Below are 21094 nucleotides of genomic sequence, written 5' to 3' on the forward strand. Positions count from 1 at the left end.
AGTGGGAAATAAAAACGGACATAGAGTCAAAAGGATCGTGTGAAGGTCTGAGAGTGAAAAAGTGCCGATGCAAATGCCTTCCGTGGAGTTCGCTCCTCTTGCTGCCACGTTCCTGGGTCAACATGGAAGCAGAGCTGTACTGCTTCTGGGATTAGATTGTGTCTTATGAGAAAGAACATTAAGACAGAAAAGGGACAAGAACTATTTCCTAAGATACCAGCATCCTCTTTAAATTACTAATGGAGGGTTGGTAAAAACCAACACACTCGGGTAGTTCAGAACTTGGTGGTGTGGGACTATAATGCTGTGATCTTGTAAAGCATTATGAAACCGTGTGTGTGTGTGTGTGTGTGTGTTGTGTGTGTGAGTGTGTGTGTGTGAGTGTGTGAGTGTGTGTGAGTGTGTGTGTGTGAGTGTGTGTGTGTGAGTGTGTGTGTGAGTGTGAGTGTGTGTGTGAGTGTGTGTGTGTGTGAGTGTGTGTGAGTGTGTGTGTGTGAGTGTGTGTGAGTGAGTGTGTGTGAGTGTGAGTGTGTGTGAGTGTGTGTGTGAATGTGTGTGTGAGTGTGTGTGTGAGTGTGTGTGAGTGTGTGTGAGTATGTGTGTGTGTGTGAGTGTGTGTGTGTGTGAGTGTGAGTGTGTGTCTGAGTGTGTGAGTGTGTGTGTGTGTGTGAGTGTGTGTGAGTGTGTGTGAGTGTGTGTGAGAGTGTGTGTGTGTGTGTGTGTGTGTGAGTGTGTGTGTGTGTGTGTGTGTGTGTGTGTGTGTGTGTGTGTGTGTGTGTGTGTGTGTCACAGAAAAACCGACCCATGATGCTTCTATCTGGGTGATTATTTTATGCCGAGGTTACCAGTACAATTAAAAATAGACACAAACGGGAGTCGGGCAGTAGCGCAGTGGGTTAAGCACACGTGGCACAAAGCACAAGAACCAGCGTAAGGATCCCGGTTCGAGCCCCCGGCTCCCCACCTGCAGGGGAGTCGCTTCACAGGCGGTGAAGCAGGTCTGCAGGTGTCTGTCTTTCTCTCCCCCTATCTGTCTTCCCCTCCTCTCTCCATTTCTCTCTGTCCTGTCCAACAACGACAACAACAATAATAACTACAACAATAAAATAACAAGGGCAACAAAAGGGAATAAATAAAATAAATATTAAAAACATATATATATATATATATACACAAACATCTCACGTTTTTAGTCATTTCCACGGTGCCTGTCCCCAATTTTTGGTTCCAAGACACTGGTGTGTCAGAAGAAAGGAGAAACTGTGACGCACTCAGACACACACTGCAAAGTTGAAAAGCCCCAGTCCTGCTGGAATCCCTGTAGCGGGGGCTTGCTTCTCCTGACAGGAGAGGAAGTTAAGTCACTCCTGGAGAATTCCCGATGACGGAGTCCTGACCAAAGCCCCGGGCAGCTGTGTGTTCATGAGGTCCCACAGCACCTGCTGTCCACAAGGAGAGTGGGGCAGGTGTTACGTATCTGGAGGCGACCGTACCTGTTTTTCCTGCTCCACTTTCTCCCGTGATGAGAATACACTGATCTTTATCTTGATCTCGGAGGGATCGATACGCTTCATCTGACAGGGCAAATCTGTGGACAGTGGAGGGAAGAGCCCTTAGAATTCAGTTCGGCTTTAAGTGTTGACTGGCTGTAACTACCAATTCTCTAAAGGACCACTGATAAGCTCTAGTCATTTTATCATGTGATATTTCATTCCAACTTTTTTTTTCCCCCCAGAGCACTACTCAGCTGATGGTGGCGCAGAGGACTGAACTTGGGACTTTAGAGCCTCAGATATGAGGGTCTCTTTGTACAACAATTTGCCATAGTCCAACTCTCAAAGTGAATATAAGTCCCTGTCCTTTATAACCCACACTCTATTTCTTTCTCAATATTGTCTCTTGATCAAGATAGTACTGATTTACTATACTCTGAAAACAAACATGATTTAATCCATAGCCTGTGTACATAGGATTCTTTAAAAAAAAAAAAAAGATTGATTGATTTGCTAATAAAAGAGAGAACAGAAACGGAGGTGGGGCATCACTTTGGCAGTGACATGCAGAGGGTCAAACTCAGGACCTCAAGTACGTGAGTCCGACACCTTCTGGGCGACACCTGCAGGGTTGCTACGGTTTGCGGCACTAAACCCTAGGCAGTTCGAGAACCAAGGAGAAAAATGGCATATCGCATGTCCACTGCTGGACAATGTCTGAGATTTTGCGGATTAGACGCTGAAGTTTCAATGAAAAAGAAAGTCTTTCAAAAATAAAAAGACAACCACCACCAAATGCAAAGCACTGACATATCATTTCTAAGCTAAATTTAGAACGGCTGTCTTTTCACAAGCTGGTTAGCTGGGAGGTCAACCCAAGCAGACCAAAAGCACTATGATGACACCGGCGTGACTGTGGTTTGAGTCCCAGGTCCTCAAATTTTTCATCTGCCTTAGAATGGCAACGTCCCTATAGAATCAGACAGGAACCCATCCTTCTGTTAATTTCCACTTCTTTACAACTTCATGAATAAGGTAAGTGTTGCCCTAATAGCTAATTGAAAAAAAATAAATAAACATAACAAGATACTATATTGAAATACTCCTCTTCCAATTCACTTGCTAAGATGGTACTCTGTGTATACTGCACCCACCATCTGATAAGAATACATGGAGAATGTCGTGAGAATAGAAGCCCGGCCACATTTCATGAGGTCTATGTGTTCTGAGAGTCAAAATTAAGGGAGAGAGGGGCCAGGTGGTGATTACCTGGTTAAAGTGTACACACTACAGTGCACAGGGACCTGGGTTCAAGCCTCTGGTCCCCACCTGCAGGGGGAAAGCTTCACCAAGGCTGCAGGTATCTGTCTCTTTCTCTCTCTGTCCCCCCTCCCCTCTCAACTTCTCTCTGTCTCTATCCAGTAATAAATAAAATAAAGTTTAGAAGTTGGGGAAAGATTCAAATAGAAAAGAACAGCGCAACAAGATAAGAGCAAAGATAAAGGTCAGAGCAGAAGAAGGGACCTGCGGAAGGATATCCCGGTTCGAGTCCCTGGCTCCCCACCTGCAGGGGAGTCGCTTCACAAGTGGTGAAGCAGGTCTGCAGGTGTCTGTCTTTCTCTCCCCCTCTCTGTCTTCCCCTCCTCTCTCCATTTCTCTCTGTCCTATCTAACAACAACCATAAGCAACAAGGACAACAAAAGGGAATTACAGAAGCCAGACCTTCCACCTTCTACATCCCACAATGACCCTGGGTCCATACACCCAGAGGGATAAAGAATAGGAAAGCTATCAGGGGAGGGGATGGGATACGGAGTTCTGGTGGTGGGAACTGTGTGGAGTTGTACCCCTCTTATCCTATGGTTTTGTCAGTGTTTCCTTTTTATAAATAAAAATTAAAAAAAAAGAAGCAAAAGCACTGACCTCTGCTCCTGGCCACTAAGCGCACTGCCCACTAAGCACACTGCCCACTAAGCGCACTGCCCACTAAGCGCACTGCCCACTAAGCACACTGCCCACTAAACGCACTGCCCACTAAGCACACTGCCCACTAGGCAGCACTGCTGCTTCTGCATTTGAGATCTCCAGGTGCAGATGAGAGTGGGCCAGCGCCACAGAAAGTCCCCAATTCCTTGCCTTTCCCACAACCACCTTCTTTCTCCAAACAGTAAAACAGACACTGAAAGATCTAACAAGATTCATTAAAAATTAATCAGAAGGCATCTTTATCTTGATATGATGGTTTTGTACTAGAAAACCCCTTTCTCAGGACATCTGCATTCAAAGGAGCTGGGTAACGAGACACCTTCTGGCAGCTGACAGGGGCCGTGCACCTGCGGCATTGCGTCGTCTAGCTCAGTAACAACGCAATAAATGGCGCCCAGCCCACACTGCTGCTTCATGAAAGCAAGCCTCTTTCTCGCCTGTATTTATTTATTCTGTATTTTTCAACTGCCACCAGGGTTGTAACGGGGCTTGGTGCCTAGACAATGAAACTGCTGCTCCTGATGGCTTTTTGTTTTGTAATTGAGAGTAAGGGGGAGGTAGAGGGGGGAAGTGGAATGCTTCACTGCCAGTGAGGCTTCCCTGCTCGGGCGGGGACTGGGGCGTGGGTGCAGGTGCAGGTGCAGGTGCAGGTGCAGGTGAGTGTGGCGCTAGTTTGCTGAGCTGGCGCACAACCACGTGCCCCCAAGGAACTCTCTGGGCCGTTCCCAGACCCACAAGCGTCAGACATAATCAGCACCAAACAGGAACAAACGAAGGATCCAACATCTGGCAAATTCACTCCTTGAAGAAATGGTGACTAGTGGTAGGCAGGAAACGAATTTCCTCTGTGACCTCTGTGCAGAGCAGGAAAGCACTGCTTACATTCCTGGTCGGACTCCCTCCCCCCTCCATCTACAGGGAATGCTCCCAGACCCAGGAAATGCCTGGGATGCTGCTATCAGAATCACCACTGGCGACACAAGGCACATGACACCCCATACAGATCAACGGTCTGATCACACATGTGCCTGCCTGTTCGTGGGCTGTTTGGTACCAGCCTTTTCTAGCGCTCTTCCAACTACACCTTACAATAGCTTTAAATATTACAGAGTTGCTGCAAGATCCCAAATGATACAAAACAACTTACAACAGAACTCACCGTGTAAGACTGCACCATGCACGCCCAGCCCAACAGTCATATGTGTGCATACACACCAAGACATGACCAGAGGACCCTGCCAAGGACTTAGTTCAAACTGAAACACCGACACTGGACACTTCCTCTTTGCCTGTCTTGACAGAAATGTTCAAGGCTGCGTACCAAACAGTGCTTGATTCATCTAATGAAGGGTATATATTTTTATGGAAGATAAAAGTTAAAAGGAATAGCTTTTCTTTCTAATTTTTTATTAGTGATTTGATAACGCTTAACAAGATTGTAAGATAACAGGGGTACGATTCCACACAGTTCCCACCACCAGAGCTCCCTGTCCCATCCCCTCCATTGGAAGCTTCCCTGTTCTCTATTCCTCTGGGAGGATGGACCCACATTCTTTATGGGACACAGAAGGTGGGACTTCTGGCTTCTGTCATTGCTTCTCCGCTGGACATGGGTGTTGGCGGGTGGATCCACACCCCCAGCCCGTCTCTGTCTTTTCCTAGTGGGGCAGGGCTCTGGGGAGGTGGGGTTCCGGGACACACGGGTGAGGGCGTCTGCCCAGGGAGTTCAATATGGGATCACAACAGCATCTGCAACTAGGTGGCTGAAGAATAGCTATTCTTTCAGACTCTGGAGAGATACTGGCTCCAAACTTCTGTGAAAACTTACCAAGTAAAGTACTGAAGCACCAAGAAAGTTGGCGTGCACTACTGAAACGCCTACCTCACACACAATGGAAATGCCATCTTACTTCATATAAAAAGAGATCTTCACTTAAACAAAAACTAGCAAAAGGGCAGGCAGGCCATGAAGGACATGAGCCCCCTTCCCACTTTCTCTCAGGCAACACGGCACACACCCAGCACCAAGGCCAACATTTATAACTACAAACTGAAACCACATGCCAGTCTTCCAAACCACTCTATAATTAAGGAATCTAAATAAATCTTCAGAGCCATTTTTACTTAAAAACAGTTGTGGCCCATATGCTTTGCATTATTTTGTGAGCACGTCAGCGTTATTTACCACACACACACACACACACACACATATACACACACACACACATGAACGGGTCATTATAATAGAACGAAGACAGTGTTAAGAAACAAGCATGGTTTTTATCACACCACATCAAGAACACACTTTTGGCCACTTCTTCTGGCCTCTACTTGAGTCCTAAGAATAGAGACAGCCTCACATCTGAAGGCTGGCTCCCTGTCACCTCCACATCAGCACAAGAATAGCTCAAGTGTGTTCACTGCAGGTCTCTTTCAGGCTATGCAAAGTGTAGCTTAGAGCCCGTGTGTTACTCTGTCAGGGCAGGCTGTTAGACTGCATGTCCCAAAGTAGCAAGCTGGCATTCTTGGTCCTTTCTGTCTGATTTCTGTTCAGAATGTTCATCTCCACAGTAGTTCTGTTTCCAAAGTCATTAAGGATAATGGCAGGGCTTCTCCCCAACACCCCCAGCCCCCCTCCCCAAATGCCATACTCCCTACCCTGAGGTTTCTTTGCTAAGTTTATTTCACTTAGACTGCAGAGCAGAAAATATACTATCACCTGAATGCATCAGTACCACCTAAATGCAACGTAAAAAATGTCCTTCTAGCCATGTATCTATCAGTGTCTCAGATTCTCTTCTAATGAACATCCTGATAAACCATTCTCTCTCTTTCTGAAAAATTTTCTTTATTTTTTTACCTCCAGGTTAATCACTGGGGCTCAGTTGCTGGCACTACCAATCCACTGCTCCTGGTAGCCATTTTTACCATTTTATTGGACAAGACACCGACAAACTGGGAGAAGAGGAGGAGGGGGCAAGGGAAAGAGACAGAGAGACACCTGCAGACCTGCTTCGATGCCTGTGAAGCCTGCCCCTGCAGGTGGGGACCTGGGGGCTCAAACCAGGATCCTTGTGTGGTCCTTGCACTTCATAAACGTGCATGGAACCAGATACACCATGGCCAGCCTCTTAATGACTCATTCCCTACAGCCACCTGGCCCTTTCTGAGAACTTCTAGCTTGTCATCTCCACTAGTGAAAGTCTTTAACCAGCTTGCCTCCAGCCATCTTCTTGGGACTTCGAAATTATTTCTACCTTTTTATTTCACGGGTTTTTTTTTCTTTCAGATTCTCAGAGACTGTGATATCTTCTATTCCAGTGGTACTGAACCCTAGAATTCTTTCTCATGACACTGGGGGAAATTCTGCTTCTGAATTTAACCCTCTTAAAAATAACTGCGTTGAGTCAGGCGGTAACGCAGCAGGTTAAGCACACGGGAAGCAAAGCGCAAGAATCGGCGTAAGGATCCCAGTTCGAGCCCCTGGCTGCCCACCTGCAGGGGAGTCGCTTCACAGGTGGTGAAGCAGGTCTGCAGGTGTCTGTCTTTCTCTCCCCCTCTCTGTCTTCCCCTCCTCTCTCCATTTCTCTCTCTGTCCTATCCAACAACAACGACAGCAATAAAAACAATAATATTAACAACAACAATAGACAACCAGGGCAACAAAAGGAGAAAAAAATGGCCTCCAGGAGCGGTGGATTCATGGTGCAGGCACTGAGCCCCAGCAATAACCCTGGAGGGGAAAAAAAAAAAAAGCTTCGTTTCCAGATTCTCATATAATTGAGATTTACCAAGCTCAAGTGTTTCTGTCTTTTCTAGCTCTGATTCAGACCTAAAAAAAAAAAGGAGGAGGAGGAGATGATGAAGAGGAAGAGGAAGAGGGGGGGAAATCTGGGGGTATTTAAATCAAAGGTTTTTTTAATGTTGATTTTTTTTAAACTTATTTATTTATTTATCCCTGTTGTTGCCCTTGTTTTTTAATATTGTTGTTGTCCACTGAAGAAGCCATTACAGAAGGCAGACCTCCCACCTTCTGCTCCCCATAACGATCCTGGGTCCATGCTCCCAGAGGGGAAAAAAATAGGTAAGCTTCCAATGGAGAGGATGGGACATGGAACGAACTCTGGTGATGGGAATTATATGGGATTGTACCCCTCTTAATCTACAATCTTGTCAATCATTAAATCACTAATAAAAACAATAACCAACTAACATACTTGTAATTAAGCACCCCCTCCTAGCCACAACATTGGTAAGCTGGTAAACATTCCTAAGAAGTCAGTCTTCAGAGTGAGGAAAGACAAGAGAATGAATTTTGTCTCTTAAAATAAATAACAATGGGCAAAGTATACACTATGAAGTAAAAAGGAAAGATAAAAAAAAAATTCCATAATGAGTAAGATTGGAACTCTGGTGGTGGGAAGGGTGTGGATTTAGACCCCTGTTGACATGTAATTTTGTAAAATAAAAAATAATAAAATAAGTAAATTAAACATATATTTTTAAAACAGAATAACATTGGAGAGGATGAGTGGTGAGTCCACACGGTTGTAAGGCTTCTATATTTTACTTAAAGTGAGATAACAACAGCTCTGTATGAGTTCTCAAGAGTTAAGGATGTACATTAAAATACCAAAAAAAACAACTATTAAAGTAGCAATACAGAGACTTAGAAAACACATCTTAAGAATTCAAAGAACAAAACGTGGAGAAGACTAAACAGGAAATAAATTACTGACTGAATGGAAGACCCAAATTCAACCTTACTGAAAACTACATTAGCTGGGGTGGGGTAGACAGCATAATGGTTATGCAGAGACTGTCACGCCTGAGGCCCCTAAGTGCCAGGTTCAATCCCCCCCCACCACCATAAGCCGGAGCTGAGCAGTGCTGTGGTTTATAAAAAAAAAAAAAAAGAAAAGGGGGGGGAGGACATTTCGTTATCAATAAACAAAATACTTCAATAAAAAAAGAGTATGTCAGAATAGATATGGAAGCAAGACCTTAGTATATGCTGCCTATCAAAGTCACACTTACAATGGACAGGCACAGATAAGACCAAGAAGAAATAAAATAGAAAAAGACACGACCTACCAAAACAGAAAGCTTTTCTCTTTAGATATCTCATGTCAATGAAATTCCCAATTACTACTTTAATATAAAAAGGAAACAGTATCCTGGTAGGACATATGGCAGAAGATAGGTGGGACGTGATTCACTTTAAAAACGCATTGCACAGTTCGAGCCCCGGCTCCCCACCTGCAGGGGAGTCGCTTCACAGGCGATGAAGCAGGTCTGTAGGTGTCTATCTTTCTCTCCCTCTCTCTGTCTTCCCCTCCTCTCTCTATTTATCTGTCCTATCTAACAACGACAACATCAATAACAACAACAATAATAACTACAGCAACAATTTTTTTAAAAGGGCAACAAAAGGGAAAATAATTAAAAAATTTTTTTGAATCACTAATAATAATTTTAAATAAATGCATTGCAGGTGTACTGCACCAAAGTCAAAGACTGGGCTGGGGGAAGTGCAGGTCCTGGAACATGATGTCAGAGGAGGACCTAGAAGGGGTTGAATTGTTAATGTGGAAAACTGAGAAATGTTACACATGTACCAATGACTGTATTTTGCTGTTGACTATAAACCATTAATCCCAATTTAAAAAAATTAAAAATATGATGCAATCATTTTTTTTCAATGCTACACCAACCGTTAATTTATCAAGTCCATATGTTTCTGATATCCTAACTATCAAGTATCACATTGTTTTCTTTTGGCTACATAGCTGGACACAACTTGCTTTTATTAGCAGCTAAACAGACATGGTCTGACCCTGGATGGCTCACTGGAAGCAGCATCTATTCTGAAACGGCAGCACGGGAACATCAGATGAGGCTCTGAAGTCAGGCTTTGCAGCAACACGTCAGAAGCACTAAAACTCTCTCTCTTCTTTAGAACTCTATGGTGGCTTTCTAAAACAGACTGCAGTGTGTGTGTGTGTGTGTGTGTGTGTGGTGTGTGGTGTGTGTGTGGTGTGTGTATGTGTGTGTGTGTGTGTGTGTGTGTGTGTGAGAGAGAGAGAGAGAGAGAGAGAGAGAGAGAGAGAGAGAGAGAGACTTGACAGACTGCACCAGATACCAGGTCCCATCTTTCAGTCAATTTTATTTTGTTTATTATTTTTTTATTATTCTTCCCTTTTGTTGCCCTCCTGTTTATCGTCATTGTTGTTATTGCTGTTGTTGTTGTTGGATAGGACAGAGAGAAATGGAGAGAGAAGGGGAAGACAGAGAGGGGGAGAGAAAGACAGACACCTGCAGACCTGCTTCACCGCCTGTGAAGCGACTCCCCTGCAGGTGGGGAGCCGGGGGCTCAAACCGGGATCCAGATGCAGGTCCTTGGACCACCCGGCTCCCCTTTCAGTCAATTTTAAAAACATTAAAAATCGTTTTTAATCTTCACAGTCAAATGTAACCAACCACACTTAAGAACACACACACACAAAAAAACCCTTAGTATTTCAATGTTGTTTTTTTATATTTATTTATTCTCTTTTTGTTGCCCTTATTGCTTTATTTTTATAATTATTATTGTTGTTATTGCTGTCATTGTTGGATAGGGCAGAGAGAAATGGAGAGAGGAGGGGAAGACAGAGAGGGGGAGAGAAAGACAGACACCTGCAGACCTGCTTCACCGCCTGTGAAGCGACTCCCCTGCACGTGGGGAGCCGGGGGCTCGAACCAGGATCCTTATGCCGGTCCTTGCGCGAGCTTAACCTGCTGTGTTACCGTCCGACTCCCTTTTGTGTGTTTTTTATGACATAGTGCACATGTGTAATAATGGCTTAAAGAATTATAATGCCTAAATCCCACTCAGAGACCGAAGCTGAAAACTAAGAACAGAAGGATGAAAACACGAAGCAGTACTCGGACCAGATCTGACGCACTGCCCCCAAGTAAAGGACTCTGGGGTGCGGGAGGGTTCTGGTCCTGGACCTTGACGGGGGTTAGAGTGTGTGCAGAGCGCTGAGCAATGTTACGCACGGACCAACTACTGTATTTTTTTTTTTTTTGCCTCCAGGGTTATCATTGGGCTCAGTGCTGGCACTATGAATCCACTGTTCCTGGTGACGTTTTTTCCATTTATTGGATAGGACAGAGAAATTGAGAGGGGAGGGGGGAGCTAGAGAAGAGAGGAAGAGAGATACCTGCAGACCTGCTTCACCGCTTGTAAAGCAAGCCCCCCACCCACCCCACCCCACCCCCACAAATGGGGAGCCAGGGGCTGGAACCCGATCCTTGCACGGGCCCTTGTGCTTCATATTACGTGCACTTAACCTGGCGCGCCACCACCCAGCCCTCCCTCCAAACTACTATATTCTACTGTCACTGTAAACCATTAATCTCCCATTTTAAATACATTTAAATAAGAATAGTAATACATTTTAAAAAAGAATAGTAATCTCTGTGTAAACAGGCAAGAAGCTCTTTTCCTCCAGTGTTGAAATTTATAAGAACTCTGTTTCAAAAGTTCACCGGCTAGTGACAATCTGCTGTCAAGAGTCTAGAGATTCTACTTATTATCCTCTTGTGATGAAGGCAGACTGAGACTCACCCAAAGTCCTCTAGCCTCATAGGCCTGGCCATTACTGATACCACAAGGTTGGCACCTCGATTATATCCAGGCCAGGGTTGGCTGGCTGAGAGTCACTTGACAAAAATTCATGATCTTTTGCTTCTTTTTTTTCACTTTCTTTATTGTTTTTATTAGACAGAGACAGTCCGAAATCAAGAGGGAAGGGGGAGATAGAGAGGAAGAGAGACAGAGAGACACCTGCAGCCCTGCTTCACCACTCACAAAGCTTTCCTCCTGCAGGTGGGGACCACAGGCTCGAACTCGGGTCCTGACACATTGTAACATGTGCACTCAACCAGGTGCGCCCCTGCCCAGCCCCCCACCATCTGTTTCTTCTGGAGTCTGGTGTACAAGGGTCGAGGAGTGATTCCTTTTCTAAGGAGGACGGTTCTTGGGGAACAGAGAAGAGGTCTAAAGAGACAGGATGATGCCAGGAAGGAAAAGGTCCGGACTTGAGCTCGGAAGGCAGTGAGGAGGAAACATCTGCCCGCAGCGCCACAGGCTGCTCTCTGGATTTCAGCGGCGATCCCCGAGCTCTGGGGACGACTTCCTTCTGCAAATGGTGCCCTGATTTGAAACGCCACGGGGGAAAGCCCTCCACTGGGTCAGCATCCTGCTTCGGGCTTGGCAGGCGGTCAAAAGCCAAGAGGCTAATTCTGGGTTTGTTTGTTTTTTTTTTTTGGTCTTTGCTATTGTTGTGCCCTTAATCTACAAATAAATGAAAGCTGGGCTGAGTCTACTGTCCAGAACCAATTCCTAGAAACTACACTGGAAAAGTTTGGGGAGGACAAAGGATAGATAACACCTCCCAGCTCCCTAGAGAGGATGTCAGAGGGTGTCCACGAGATGAGAAGTGTACCAGCCGTGTGGAGTCTAGGGCTGGCAAGGGAGGTGACCTGTCCTTTAGGGTCGTGGCACGTGATGGTGGGGAGACCTAGCGGGGTGAGAGAGCTCTACAGACTCCTATAACCCCGAGTGCCAACACTGTGCTGTAAACCACGGCACCAATGTACAAACAATTGTACCACAAGCTCCTCGAGAAAATGATAAAAGATTTTTTTTTTTTAAATCTAACTAAGGAAGGAAAGACACTTAAGCGGGGACTTGGGAGGAGGTAATAGGTAATGCATAAACACAAATTCCTAAAGACAAACTTAAAAAATGAAAAGGGGGGACGGGCAGTAGCTCAGCGGGTTAAGCACACATGGCGCAAAGCAAAGGCTCCCAGTTCGAGCCCCCGGCTCCCCACCTGCAGGGGAGTCGCTTCACAGGCGCCTGTGAAGCAGGTCTGCAGGTGTCTGTCTTTCTCTCCCCCTCTCTGTCTTCCCCTCCTCTCTCCATTTCTCTCTGTCCTACCCAACAGCAATAACAACAATAATAACAATAATGATAAACAACAAGGTCAACAAAAAAAAAATGGAAAAAAATGGCCTCCAGGAGCAGTGATTCTGTAGTGTAGGCACCAAGCCCCAGTGATAACCCTGGGACAAAAAACAACACAACACAACAAAACAAAACAAAAACTTGAATTGTAGCTGGGAAAGGAGTGCTGGGGAAAGCTGCAAACTCTCACAGCAGGACATGTAGTAATGCCAGGAGGCTACAGAGAATAAAGAGGAAATTATGTGATTTCCTTTCTTCAGAAATTAACAAAACACACCTGATTTGGGGGAAAACCAAAGAGACAAACAGGCTCTTAATTCAAATCCAATAAGCCCTCAAGTTATTTTTAGTATCTCTTATAACAAAAGAATTTTAACAGCCATCTCTTAGTGTCAAACCCATTGAAAAAAAATTATGTAATTATTATCTACAAAAAAAGAGTTTTGCTGCTCAAGGTAAGTATAATCTAAAATTCCCAATATAATTGTCTCCAAAATGTACGACAAAAGAAAAGAGCTTATTTCAGTTGCCTTAAAAGGCAATTTATAACTACAGAAACGAAGGCCCGAAGTATCTATCTATCCCAAGAGAAGTCATCCCAAAGACCTTCCTAATTATCCTCAGGACTTAGTGACTTACTTAGACTAAGAAGTATCTTTACGTTTGAAAAGTATGTCTTTAAGTCCTCTAAATGTAGACTGCCTTTTCTGATTGGTGGTTCCTACTGATTTAAAGTCTAAAGAAGCTCTGTGTTACATGCCACGGGAAAGGTCTTTATCTGACTTCCAAATACTTACTTTGACGTAAGACAGTGTCACACTGACACTCCACGTCCGAAGCACAGTGAGCAGGAGGCTTGGGCCAAGTGAGACTTTCATGTTTACAACACTGATATAAAAACACTCTACATTAGCAAACGTTCTCAGCCATGAGAGCCTACTATTTAGAGGATAAAAGAAAGTGGAATCCCAGCTCCCCTCAGCCCATAAGAAGCTTGACGGGAATTCTGAATGGCACTATACAGTAATAAAAAGTACTAAGAGAAACCTGTTCATAGTAATTATTTTAAAAAATACGAGGAGTAAAATAGTTCCCCTGGATAGTGGACTGCTTTGCTCATGCATGACCCAGGTCAAAGCCCAGCTCCCACTACACCAAAGGAAGTTTCAGTCCTGTGGTCTCTCTCTCTCCGTCTCTCTTTCTCTCCCGACCGTCTCGTCTCTCCCTCTCTGCGTCTATCACAAGAGGGGGCTGGGTGGAACAGGCATCCGAATGGAAACCCCAAGTATGCACTGCTTTAGCAAACAAACATACTTCAAAGGAAAGGGAGTGGGCAGCAGAAGGAAGTGATGGATTTCTTTGGGCTTTGCTCTGAACTTCCCATCTTGCAGGATGTTAAAGGACGCTGGGTGTTTATAAGGCTCCCTTGATGGTGTCTGAAAGGGAGCAGGTGTTCAACAAAGGACTGAACCACCATCTGGTGCTGAGTTTCCATGTTTATCTTGGAGAATCAAGCTTGGAGATCTCTTCTCTACTGGAGAGCAAGGTCTGACATCCTTTCATTCAGTGAGATCAATACACATTAACAAGAAGCCTGGGCATACATGAATACACACAAACACAGACTATTGGGTTTGTACGACTGAGTGTCTCCAAAGGAATCTCCGTGTTATGGTGACTGATAATGGTGATATGAATTGACTGATACTAAAAATTAAGCTAAATGAAAGGGAGTTGGCAAAATGATCATACCCCTGGCTATTAACTAAATTCATAGAACAATACAATAAGGAACCGACTGTAGGAGAAGTTGGTATTCACTAATTCAACAAAAGGTGGTGTCCCAGGGGGACTTCTGGTAGGACACAAATATTATGTTATGCCCCTCACGGCAGATTTCCTGCATCAAGAAAATTACTGGGGCTTGCAGAGGTGAGGCAGTCAAAACCTTTGTTAGATGACTAAAGCAATTTTTTTAAAAAAAGCTTTCTGTTCTTCCCCCATATGTTTTCCTTTTAAAATTGAGTGTGTTTTTTTAAAGCCAGTAAGAGTTAAGTGTGTGTGTGTGTGTGTGTGTGTGTGTGTGTGTGTGTGTGTGTGTGTCCTAAAGTAAGTCAAATAACCTTAAGTGGACCTTTCTATCTACCAATAGCAGACTTGCCTAGCCAGAAGAAAAATCTGTAAATGTGGAATATAATAACACTTCTCAAAGGATTCCAGACCAATGGGCTCCTCAGGCTTTTCTGCGATTCACACAACCCCTCAAATAGCTGCTGGTATCTCAGTTCCCAGGCGTTTTCAGTAGGTCCTAACATTTTAAATGTTAAAAAATTAACATTTTATTTTAGTGAAACAGAGAGTTGCAGAAGAAAAGACAGAGATGGATAGGAATAGGGACAGAGCTCTGCTGAGCTCTCAATAAATAACTTACTGATCACTAATATCTTGACTTACATCAGAGACTTCAGGGGATACAGCAGCACATCGCATAAGTGTAAGTGTCTTTCTTTCTTTATATTTATTTATTTATTTTCCTTTTTGTTGCCCTTGTTGTAATTGACGTCATTGTTGTTGGATAGGACAGAGAGAAATGGAGAGAGGAGGGGAAGACAGAGAGGGGGAGAGAAAGACAGACACCTGCAGACCTGCTTCACCGCCTGTGAAGCGACTCCCCTGCAGGTGGGGAGCCGGGGGCTCAAACCAGGTTCCTCACGACGGTCCTTGCGCTTTATGCCACCTGCACTTAGCCTGCTGTGCTACCGCCCGACTCCCTCTTTCCTTCTTTTTCATATACTGCTCAGCTCTGTCTTACGGTGGTGTGGGAGACTGAACCTGCGACTTGGGAGCTTCAGGTATGGGAGTCTCTTTGTATAACCATTATGCTGTCACCCCTGCCCCCCCCTTTTGATTTTTGGCTCTCTCTCTATCCAATAAAAAAGATTTAGAAAATAATAATATAGATATAGATATAGATATATAGATATAGATATAGAAAATGTGGGATGTCAGTTTTTCCCAGCATATATGTGTATGATTCTAAGTAATGCCTTCATTTCTCCCAAATTCAACTATCACATTAGTGTAATCTTCATGATCCATTAATTCAAGTGCACAGATGCTTGAATGCTTCATTCAAAAAGAAAGCTTTATCTGTAGCGATCATTTTAACTCCAACCCTTCTCCTTTCTGTCATCCTGACTGAACAATAGTCACAACCCACTTTCTGCCTGACCTTCTACAGAGCTATTACTAGACTACTCACCTACCTATGTGTCTAGAATTTCTGCTTCAAATTTCAACACCAATGACACGATCAGAATGCCTGAGCCCACTGATTTTTCTGTGCCTCCGTGTCATTAGCTGTGACTGCAAATATATAATATTAAAATGTCCTATTTACATAGTTCTCATCTCTTCCCAGTCAAGATGATTTGTTGTTTGTTTTTGTTTTGGGTCAGCAAGGTTATTGCTGGGGCTCAGAAAACCTGTAAAAACTTTATTATTCCTGGTGGCCAATTTTTTTTTTCTCCCTCTTTTTCCTTTCTGCTCTGTCATAAGGGTGAGAGATAAAAAGGGGAAGATAGATAGACAGAGATAGTGAAGGAGAGACAGCTGCAGCACTGTTCTAAAACCTCCCCTAGGTGGGGCTGGGGTGGGGACTGGAACCCTCGTCATAGTTCTTTTTCCGGGTCTGCACGCAGGAAGATTCTTGAAGACAATGACCATGTGTGTCTTCTTCTTTCTTCTTTTTACAATTTTTTCCCTTTTGTTGCCCTTGTTGTTTATCATCGTTGTTGTTGTTATCATTGTTGTTGTATAGGACAGAAAAATCGAGAGAGGAGGGTACTATGTAACAGTGATGATGATAATAAGGCCTACAGGGTAATCAGCCATTGGAGTGGGCTTGCCATCTGAGGTGAGGAATCAGGAAAGGTTTCCTGCATAAGCCTGCCGGCCGCGGTGTGAGGCCGCCCAGCACCCAGATGAGGGAGGAGCGCCCCAGAAAGTCTGCAGTGGTCAGAGGAGAGGCCGGGCGGCCAGAGGGGCTGCTGGAGGCCAGACAGACAAGGACCCAGTGCAGACACGCAGCCAGCGCCAGCTTCCAATGGAGGCACCCCGCGGCACACAGGAGCTGTTCCATTTGGGGGGGGCAGGCAACAAAGACAAGACAAGCTGAGGGCCGTTGAAGACAGGTTGCTCGCATCAGAAAATGTAACCGTGACGCGTACTCGCGGAGAAGACAGCCCTGAGGGAGGGGAGACGCGTGGCCCATCGTTTCTGATCATCGAAAGAGAAGCAAGAGTTCAAAACTGAGAGCCAGGGAGTCAGGTGGTAGCGCAGCGGGTTAAGTGCACGTGTGGCACCAAGCGCAAGGACCTGCGTGTGGGGATCCCGGTTCGAGCCCCCGGCTCCCCACCTGCAGGGGAGTCGCTTCCCAGGCGGTGAAGCAGGCCTGCAGGTGTCTGTCTTTCTCTCCCCCTCTCTGTCTTCCCCTCCTCTCTCCATTTCTCTCTGTCCTATCCAACAACGACGACATCAACAACAACAACAATCATAACTCCAACAATAAAAAGGGGCAACAAATGGGAATCAATAAAAATTTAAAAAAAAAACAACAGAGAACCAGACTTGACAGCATGGAGGTCAGCAACGATGTGGAAAAGAAGTTCTCGTGGTGTGAGGAGACCAGAAGCCCGCCTTTAGATTGGAGTGGCTTTATTAAGGCAAAGAGGTGAACTAGGAATAAGCACAAGCTTTGCACAGCTGGACTCAGTCCTTCCGGGAAATGAATGGTGCGGTGGTGAGGGAAGATGGACTCAAAGGAAGCATCACAACAAGGGTGTTGGCAGGAAGGAACGAGGAAGAGGCAAACGTTGACGATCCAGTAGAAAGGAAGAGCGTCCCAGAGCAATGTCCTCAAGGACGCCGGAGGAGGGTCGGCCAGAATTCAGGTCCCATGCGGAGAAGGAGCTGGGCGAGCCGCGGCCGCTACTCGGTGGGTGCTCACTCACTGGGAGCTGAATCGCTGGGCTGCCCTAGAGACGGCCCTGGGGGCGAGCCCTCCTCACTGGGGTTTCTGCAGGGCCGCAGAGACTGCCGTGCCAGGTCTCCTGCCTAGTCTTTTTTTGTTTTTTTGGCCTCCAGGGTTATTGCCGGGGCTCAGTGCCTGCACCAGGAACCCACTGCTCCTGGAGGCCATTATTTTTTCCCCTTTTGTTGCCCTTGTTGTTGTAGCCTTGTTGTGGTTACTATTGTTATTGTTGATGTCGTTCATTGGTGGATAGGATGAAGAGAAATGGAGAGAGGAGGGGAAGGCAGAGAGGGGGAGAGAAAGACAGACACCTGCAGACCTGCTTCACCGCCTGTGAAGCGACTCCCCTGCAGGTGGGGAGCCGGGGACTCGAACCGGGATCCTTGTGCCGGTCCTTGCACTTGGCGCCACGTGTGCTTAACCCACTGCACCACCGCCCGGCCCCCTCCTGCCTATTTTTATGCACTTGTCTATAGCTATGATACAGTAAGAAGTATATTTGGACTCTGGGTCTGGTTTCTGGCACAGAGCTCCTAAAACCCCTGGAATTTCCTGAGTAACAGGCACGCTTTTTGTTATTCACAACAAGCCCCCTTCATCCAAAGCTGGGCCTATGCCAAAGAGGTGACTCATTCGTGGGACCCTAACACAGCCCCCAGGATGACCACGTCCAGGACCCACGCCACCTCCAGCGCCAAGAAGTGAAGGGGGTTGGCTTCTACAAACTCTTGAGCCCTGAACCTTGGGGGCTGCGTGGGTGGACGGTGAGGACACTGATAGACTAGGAAGCCGACTGGCCCAGGGCCATGGGGTGCTGCACCCCTCCCCTCCCCAAGGCCACCGTACTCTGCCTCTGCCATCTTTTTCTTTCAGTTGCACTCAAGTTGCGTTCTTTCAGACAAACTAGCGTCCTCCTGAATTATTCTACCAAATTACTGAACGTGAGGGTTGTCAAGCCTCCCCAATTTGTAGTCTGGACAGAAATGTGCGTGGCCAGGATACTTCATCTACAGAGGGAATATGAAGTGGGGACCATCTTGTGGGACCGAGCCCCTGACCAGAAGGATCCACGTAAATTCCGAGGAGTGAGTGCCAGCACACACTCGCTGTAAAATGCAAATTTGCTCTCAGACCGCACAGGAACAAAGCACACACATGACACTGGGAGGACAGGAGCTGGTGACATGGTCACTATCTCGATGTTGAAGTTTCAAGTGTCTAGACTGAAGGAATAAGAAGACAAGATGACAGAAACTGTACTTCCAGAAAGAGAGATAGTTACCCAGTGACCGCAAAAGAGGTCAACATGGACTCGGGAGTGAGCCGTCAACATGATTCACCTGAAGACGCTTCAGACCAGAGCAGCGGGGAAAACCAAACACAGACCGACGTCAACTCACTGTTATTGCGGAACAGTGAGCTTCATACGTTCAAGAGAAACTCAACTGTTAACGCAAAACCTTTCAGACGCACACTAAGTTCAGAAAAGACATCCGATCCCCACACTGGGACTTGGGGAGCATGCAAGTGCCTAGGAAGAAGCCCTCCTGTGCCAAGTCGGGGCCAAGAGCCAGGTCGCTTTCCGAGGCTGTCAGCTGTCCAGGGGAGAGCCAGTAGGTCAACAGCTCAGGGGGTTGCTTGGAACCTAATCCCCCTGGCCTTGGAGTCCTGGGACTCTGCTCACTCTTCTCCTTGTCTCAGCTCCTCCCACTGGGCTTTAGGGATGCAGCTCTGAAATGCCACCCAGTTTCCCCACTGGATGTTTCTGACATTCTCCTCGATAGCCGAAACTTCTGCAGAAGTGGATCAGATCCCCCAACCTCCGCCTCCCCGAGGGCCGCCAGGACAGCTCAAATCTCAAGGTTGGTCTTCTCTCTCCCTCGGCCTGCTTGAAATCCTTTACATGTAATTCACTCACAACCGAAGTCTGTTCCTGACCTTCCCCCTGACTTCCCAGCACCTCAACCCACTCAGGACATTCCTCCCTTGAGGAACCACAAAGTCAGCTCACTGACATACCAAGCTGTCGCCTCCGCTATCTTGCCAGTCTCCTCTGTCTAGAAAATGCCAAGCTTCCTTGCTCTGCAAATTTCCCTCATTAAAAATAAACATAAAAAGAATAAATATTATTTAAAAGGGGGATGGGGAGACAGCATAATGATTATACAAAAGACTGTCATGCCTGAGGCTCTGAGGTCTCAGGTTCAATCCCCAGCAACACCGTTAGCCAGAGCTGAGCAGGGCTCTGGTCTTTCTCTGTGTCTTTCTCTCTGTATTTCTCTCTCATTGAAATAAATGTGATAAATAAATATTATTAAAAGAAAATGCCAAGCTTATCACATTTCTCAGTCCCTTGCCCTTTCACAATGTTAATGAAACGCCACCATCTCAGTAAGGTATCTCGATTAAATTTATTCATTCATTTATTTATTTATTTACTGGATAGAGACAGAAGCTGAGAAGGGAGGGGCGATAAAGAGGAAGAGAGACAGAGAGGAACCAGCAGCCCCGCTCCACCACTCCTGAAGCTGTCGCCCTGCAGGTGGGGATCCAGGGCTCAAACCCAGGTCCCTGCATGTGCTCAACCAGCTGCGCCACCACCCGGCCCAAATGTGGCATAAATTTTAACTAGGAATCTAGAAACTAGCACTCTGAGGTGTCTTGGACATACTGGAAAGACTTTTCATCAGAAAATGTACTCTTCGATCAAGATAAAATTTCATGATAGATATTAAGTGGACAGGGAAATAACACTTCCTACCTTGGAGGGCGTCACACAGTCAGGGAAGGGACTCAGCCGTGTAGCACAGACCTAGTATGCTACGCAGGCCCCGGTCCGGGCACCAGCACAGTGTACAAAGAGGTGCTCTGGCCTCCGCCTCCGTCTCTCCCTCCTGTCTCCCCATAAAATAACAAAATAAAGGAGCGTGGAAAGAGTATGCCTGTCAGAGCAACGATCTGCGTGACTGAAGCTCCAGTGATCACAAGTTCGGTCCTCTGAACCGCCTCGTGCCAGAGCTAGGCAGTGCTCTCCGGTCCGGTCCTTTCTATCTTCCCCCCACCTCTTCTTCTTTCTTTCTCTCTCTCACACAATAAATAAGTCTCTTAATAATAAATGAATAAATAAATAAATAAATAAATAAATAAATAAATAAATAAATAAAATAAAGTATGTTCTCAAGTTTCATGATCTGAAAAGGAATTAGCTCAAATGCTTATCCAGAGTATATATACCGGGGGGTGGGAGGTTCTGATAATAACTCCAATACAAGGACAGTTAGACAGAGTGAAATTCAAGTCAAAGGCAGTGGACTCGGCTCACAGGACACGCATAACACGCCAAGCCCAGGACTGGTTTTCACTAGACCGAGCAAGGGGGGTGACAGCTCTCCTTCACATCCCAGTGTGAAGACGCCTCTGCATCAAGAAGCCTCTCTCGAATCGATGGCTGTTCAGAATTCAAGGAATACCGACCAAGATGGAAGGACACAGGAGCAGCTCCGGTTGGTTTTAACCCAGGAATGCCATGGACAGAGGAAGAACAGTCTGAGCTGTGTTCAGGAT

The 21094-nt window shown here is 45.9% G+C and overlaps 1 protein-coding gene across 5 annotated transcripts in view; it reads right to left on the bottom strand.

Annotated features, from left to right (window-relative positions):
- The window catches only part of MYO1B (myosin IB), a 178784-nt gene that overhangs the window by 95917 nt on the left and 61773 nt on the right, over nt 1–21094 (bottom strand). For all 5 annotated transcript variants that reach the window (XM_060177568.1, XM_060177566.1, XM_060177567.1 and 2 more), the window contains exon 4: nt 1494–1588. In XM_060177568.1, coding sequence (XP_060033551.1) covers nt 1494–1588 — 95 coding nt within the window. The remainder of the gene's footprint in view (nt 1–1493; nt 1589–21094) is intronic.

Source organism: Erinaceus europaeus, chromosome 18, assembly GCF_950295315.1.
Source record: "Erinaceus europaeus chromosome 18, mEriEur2.1, whole genome shotgun sequence".
NCBI lineage: Eukaryota > Metazoa > Chordata > Mammalia > Eulipotyphla > Erinaceidae > Erinaceus > Erinaceus europaeus.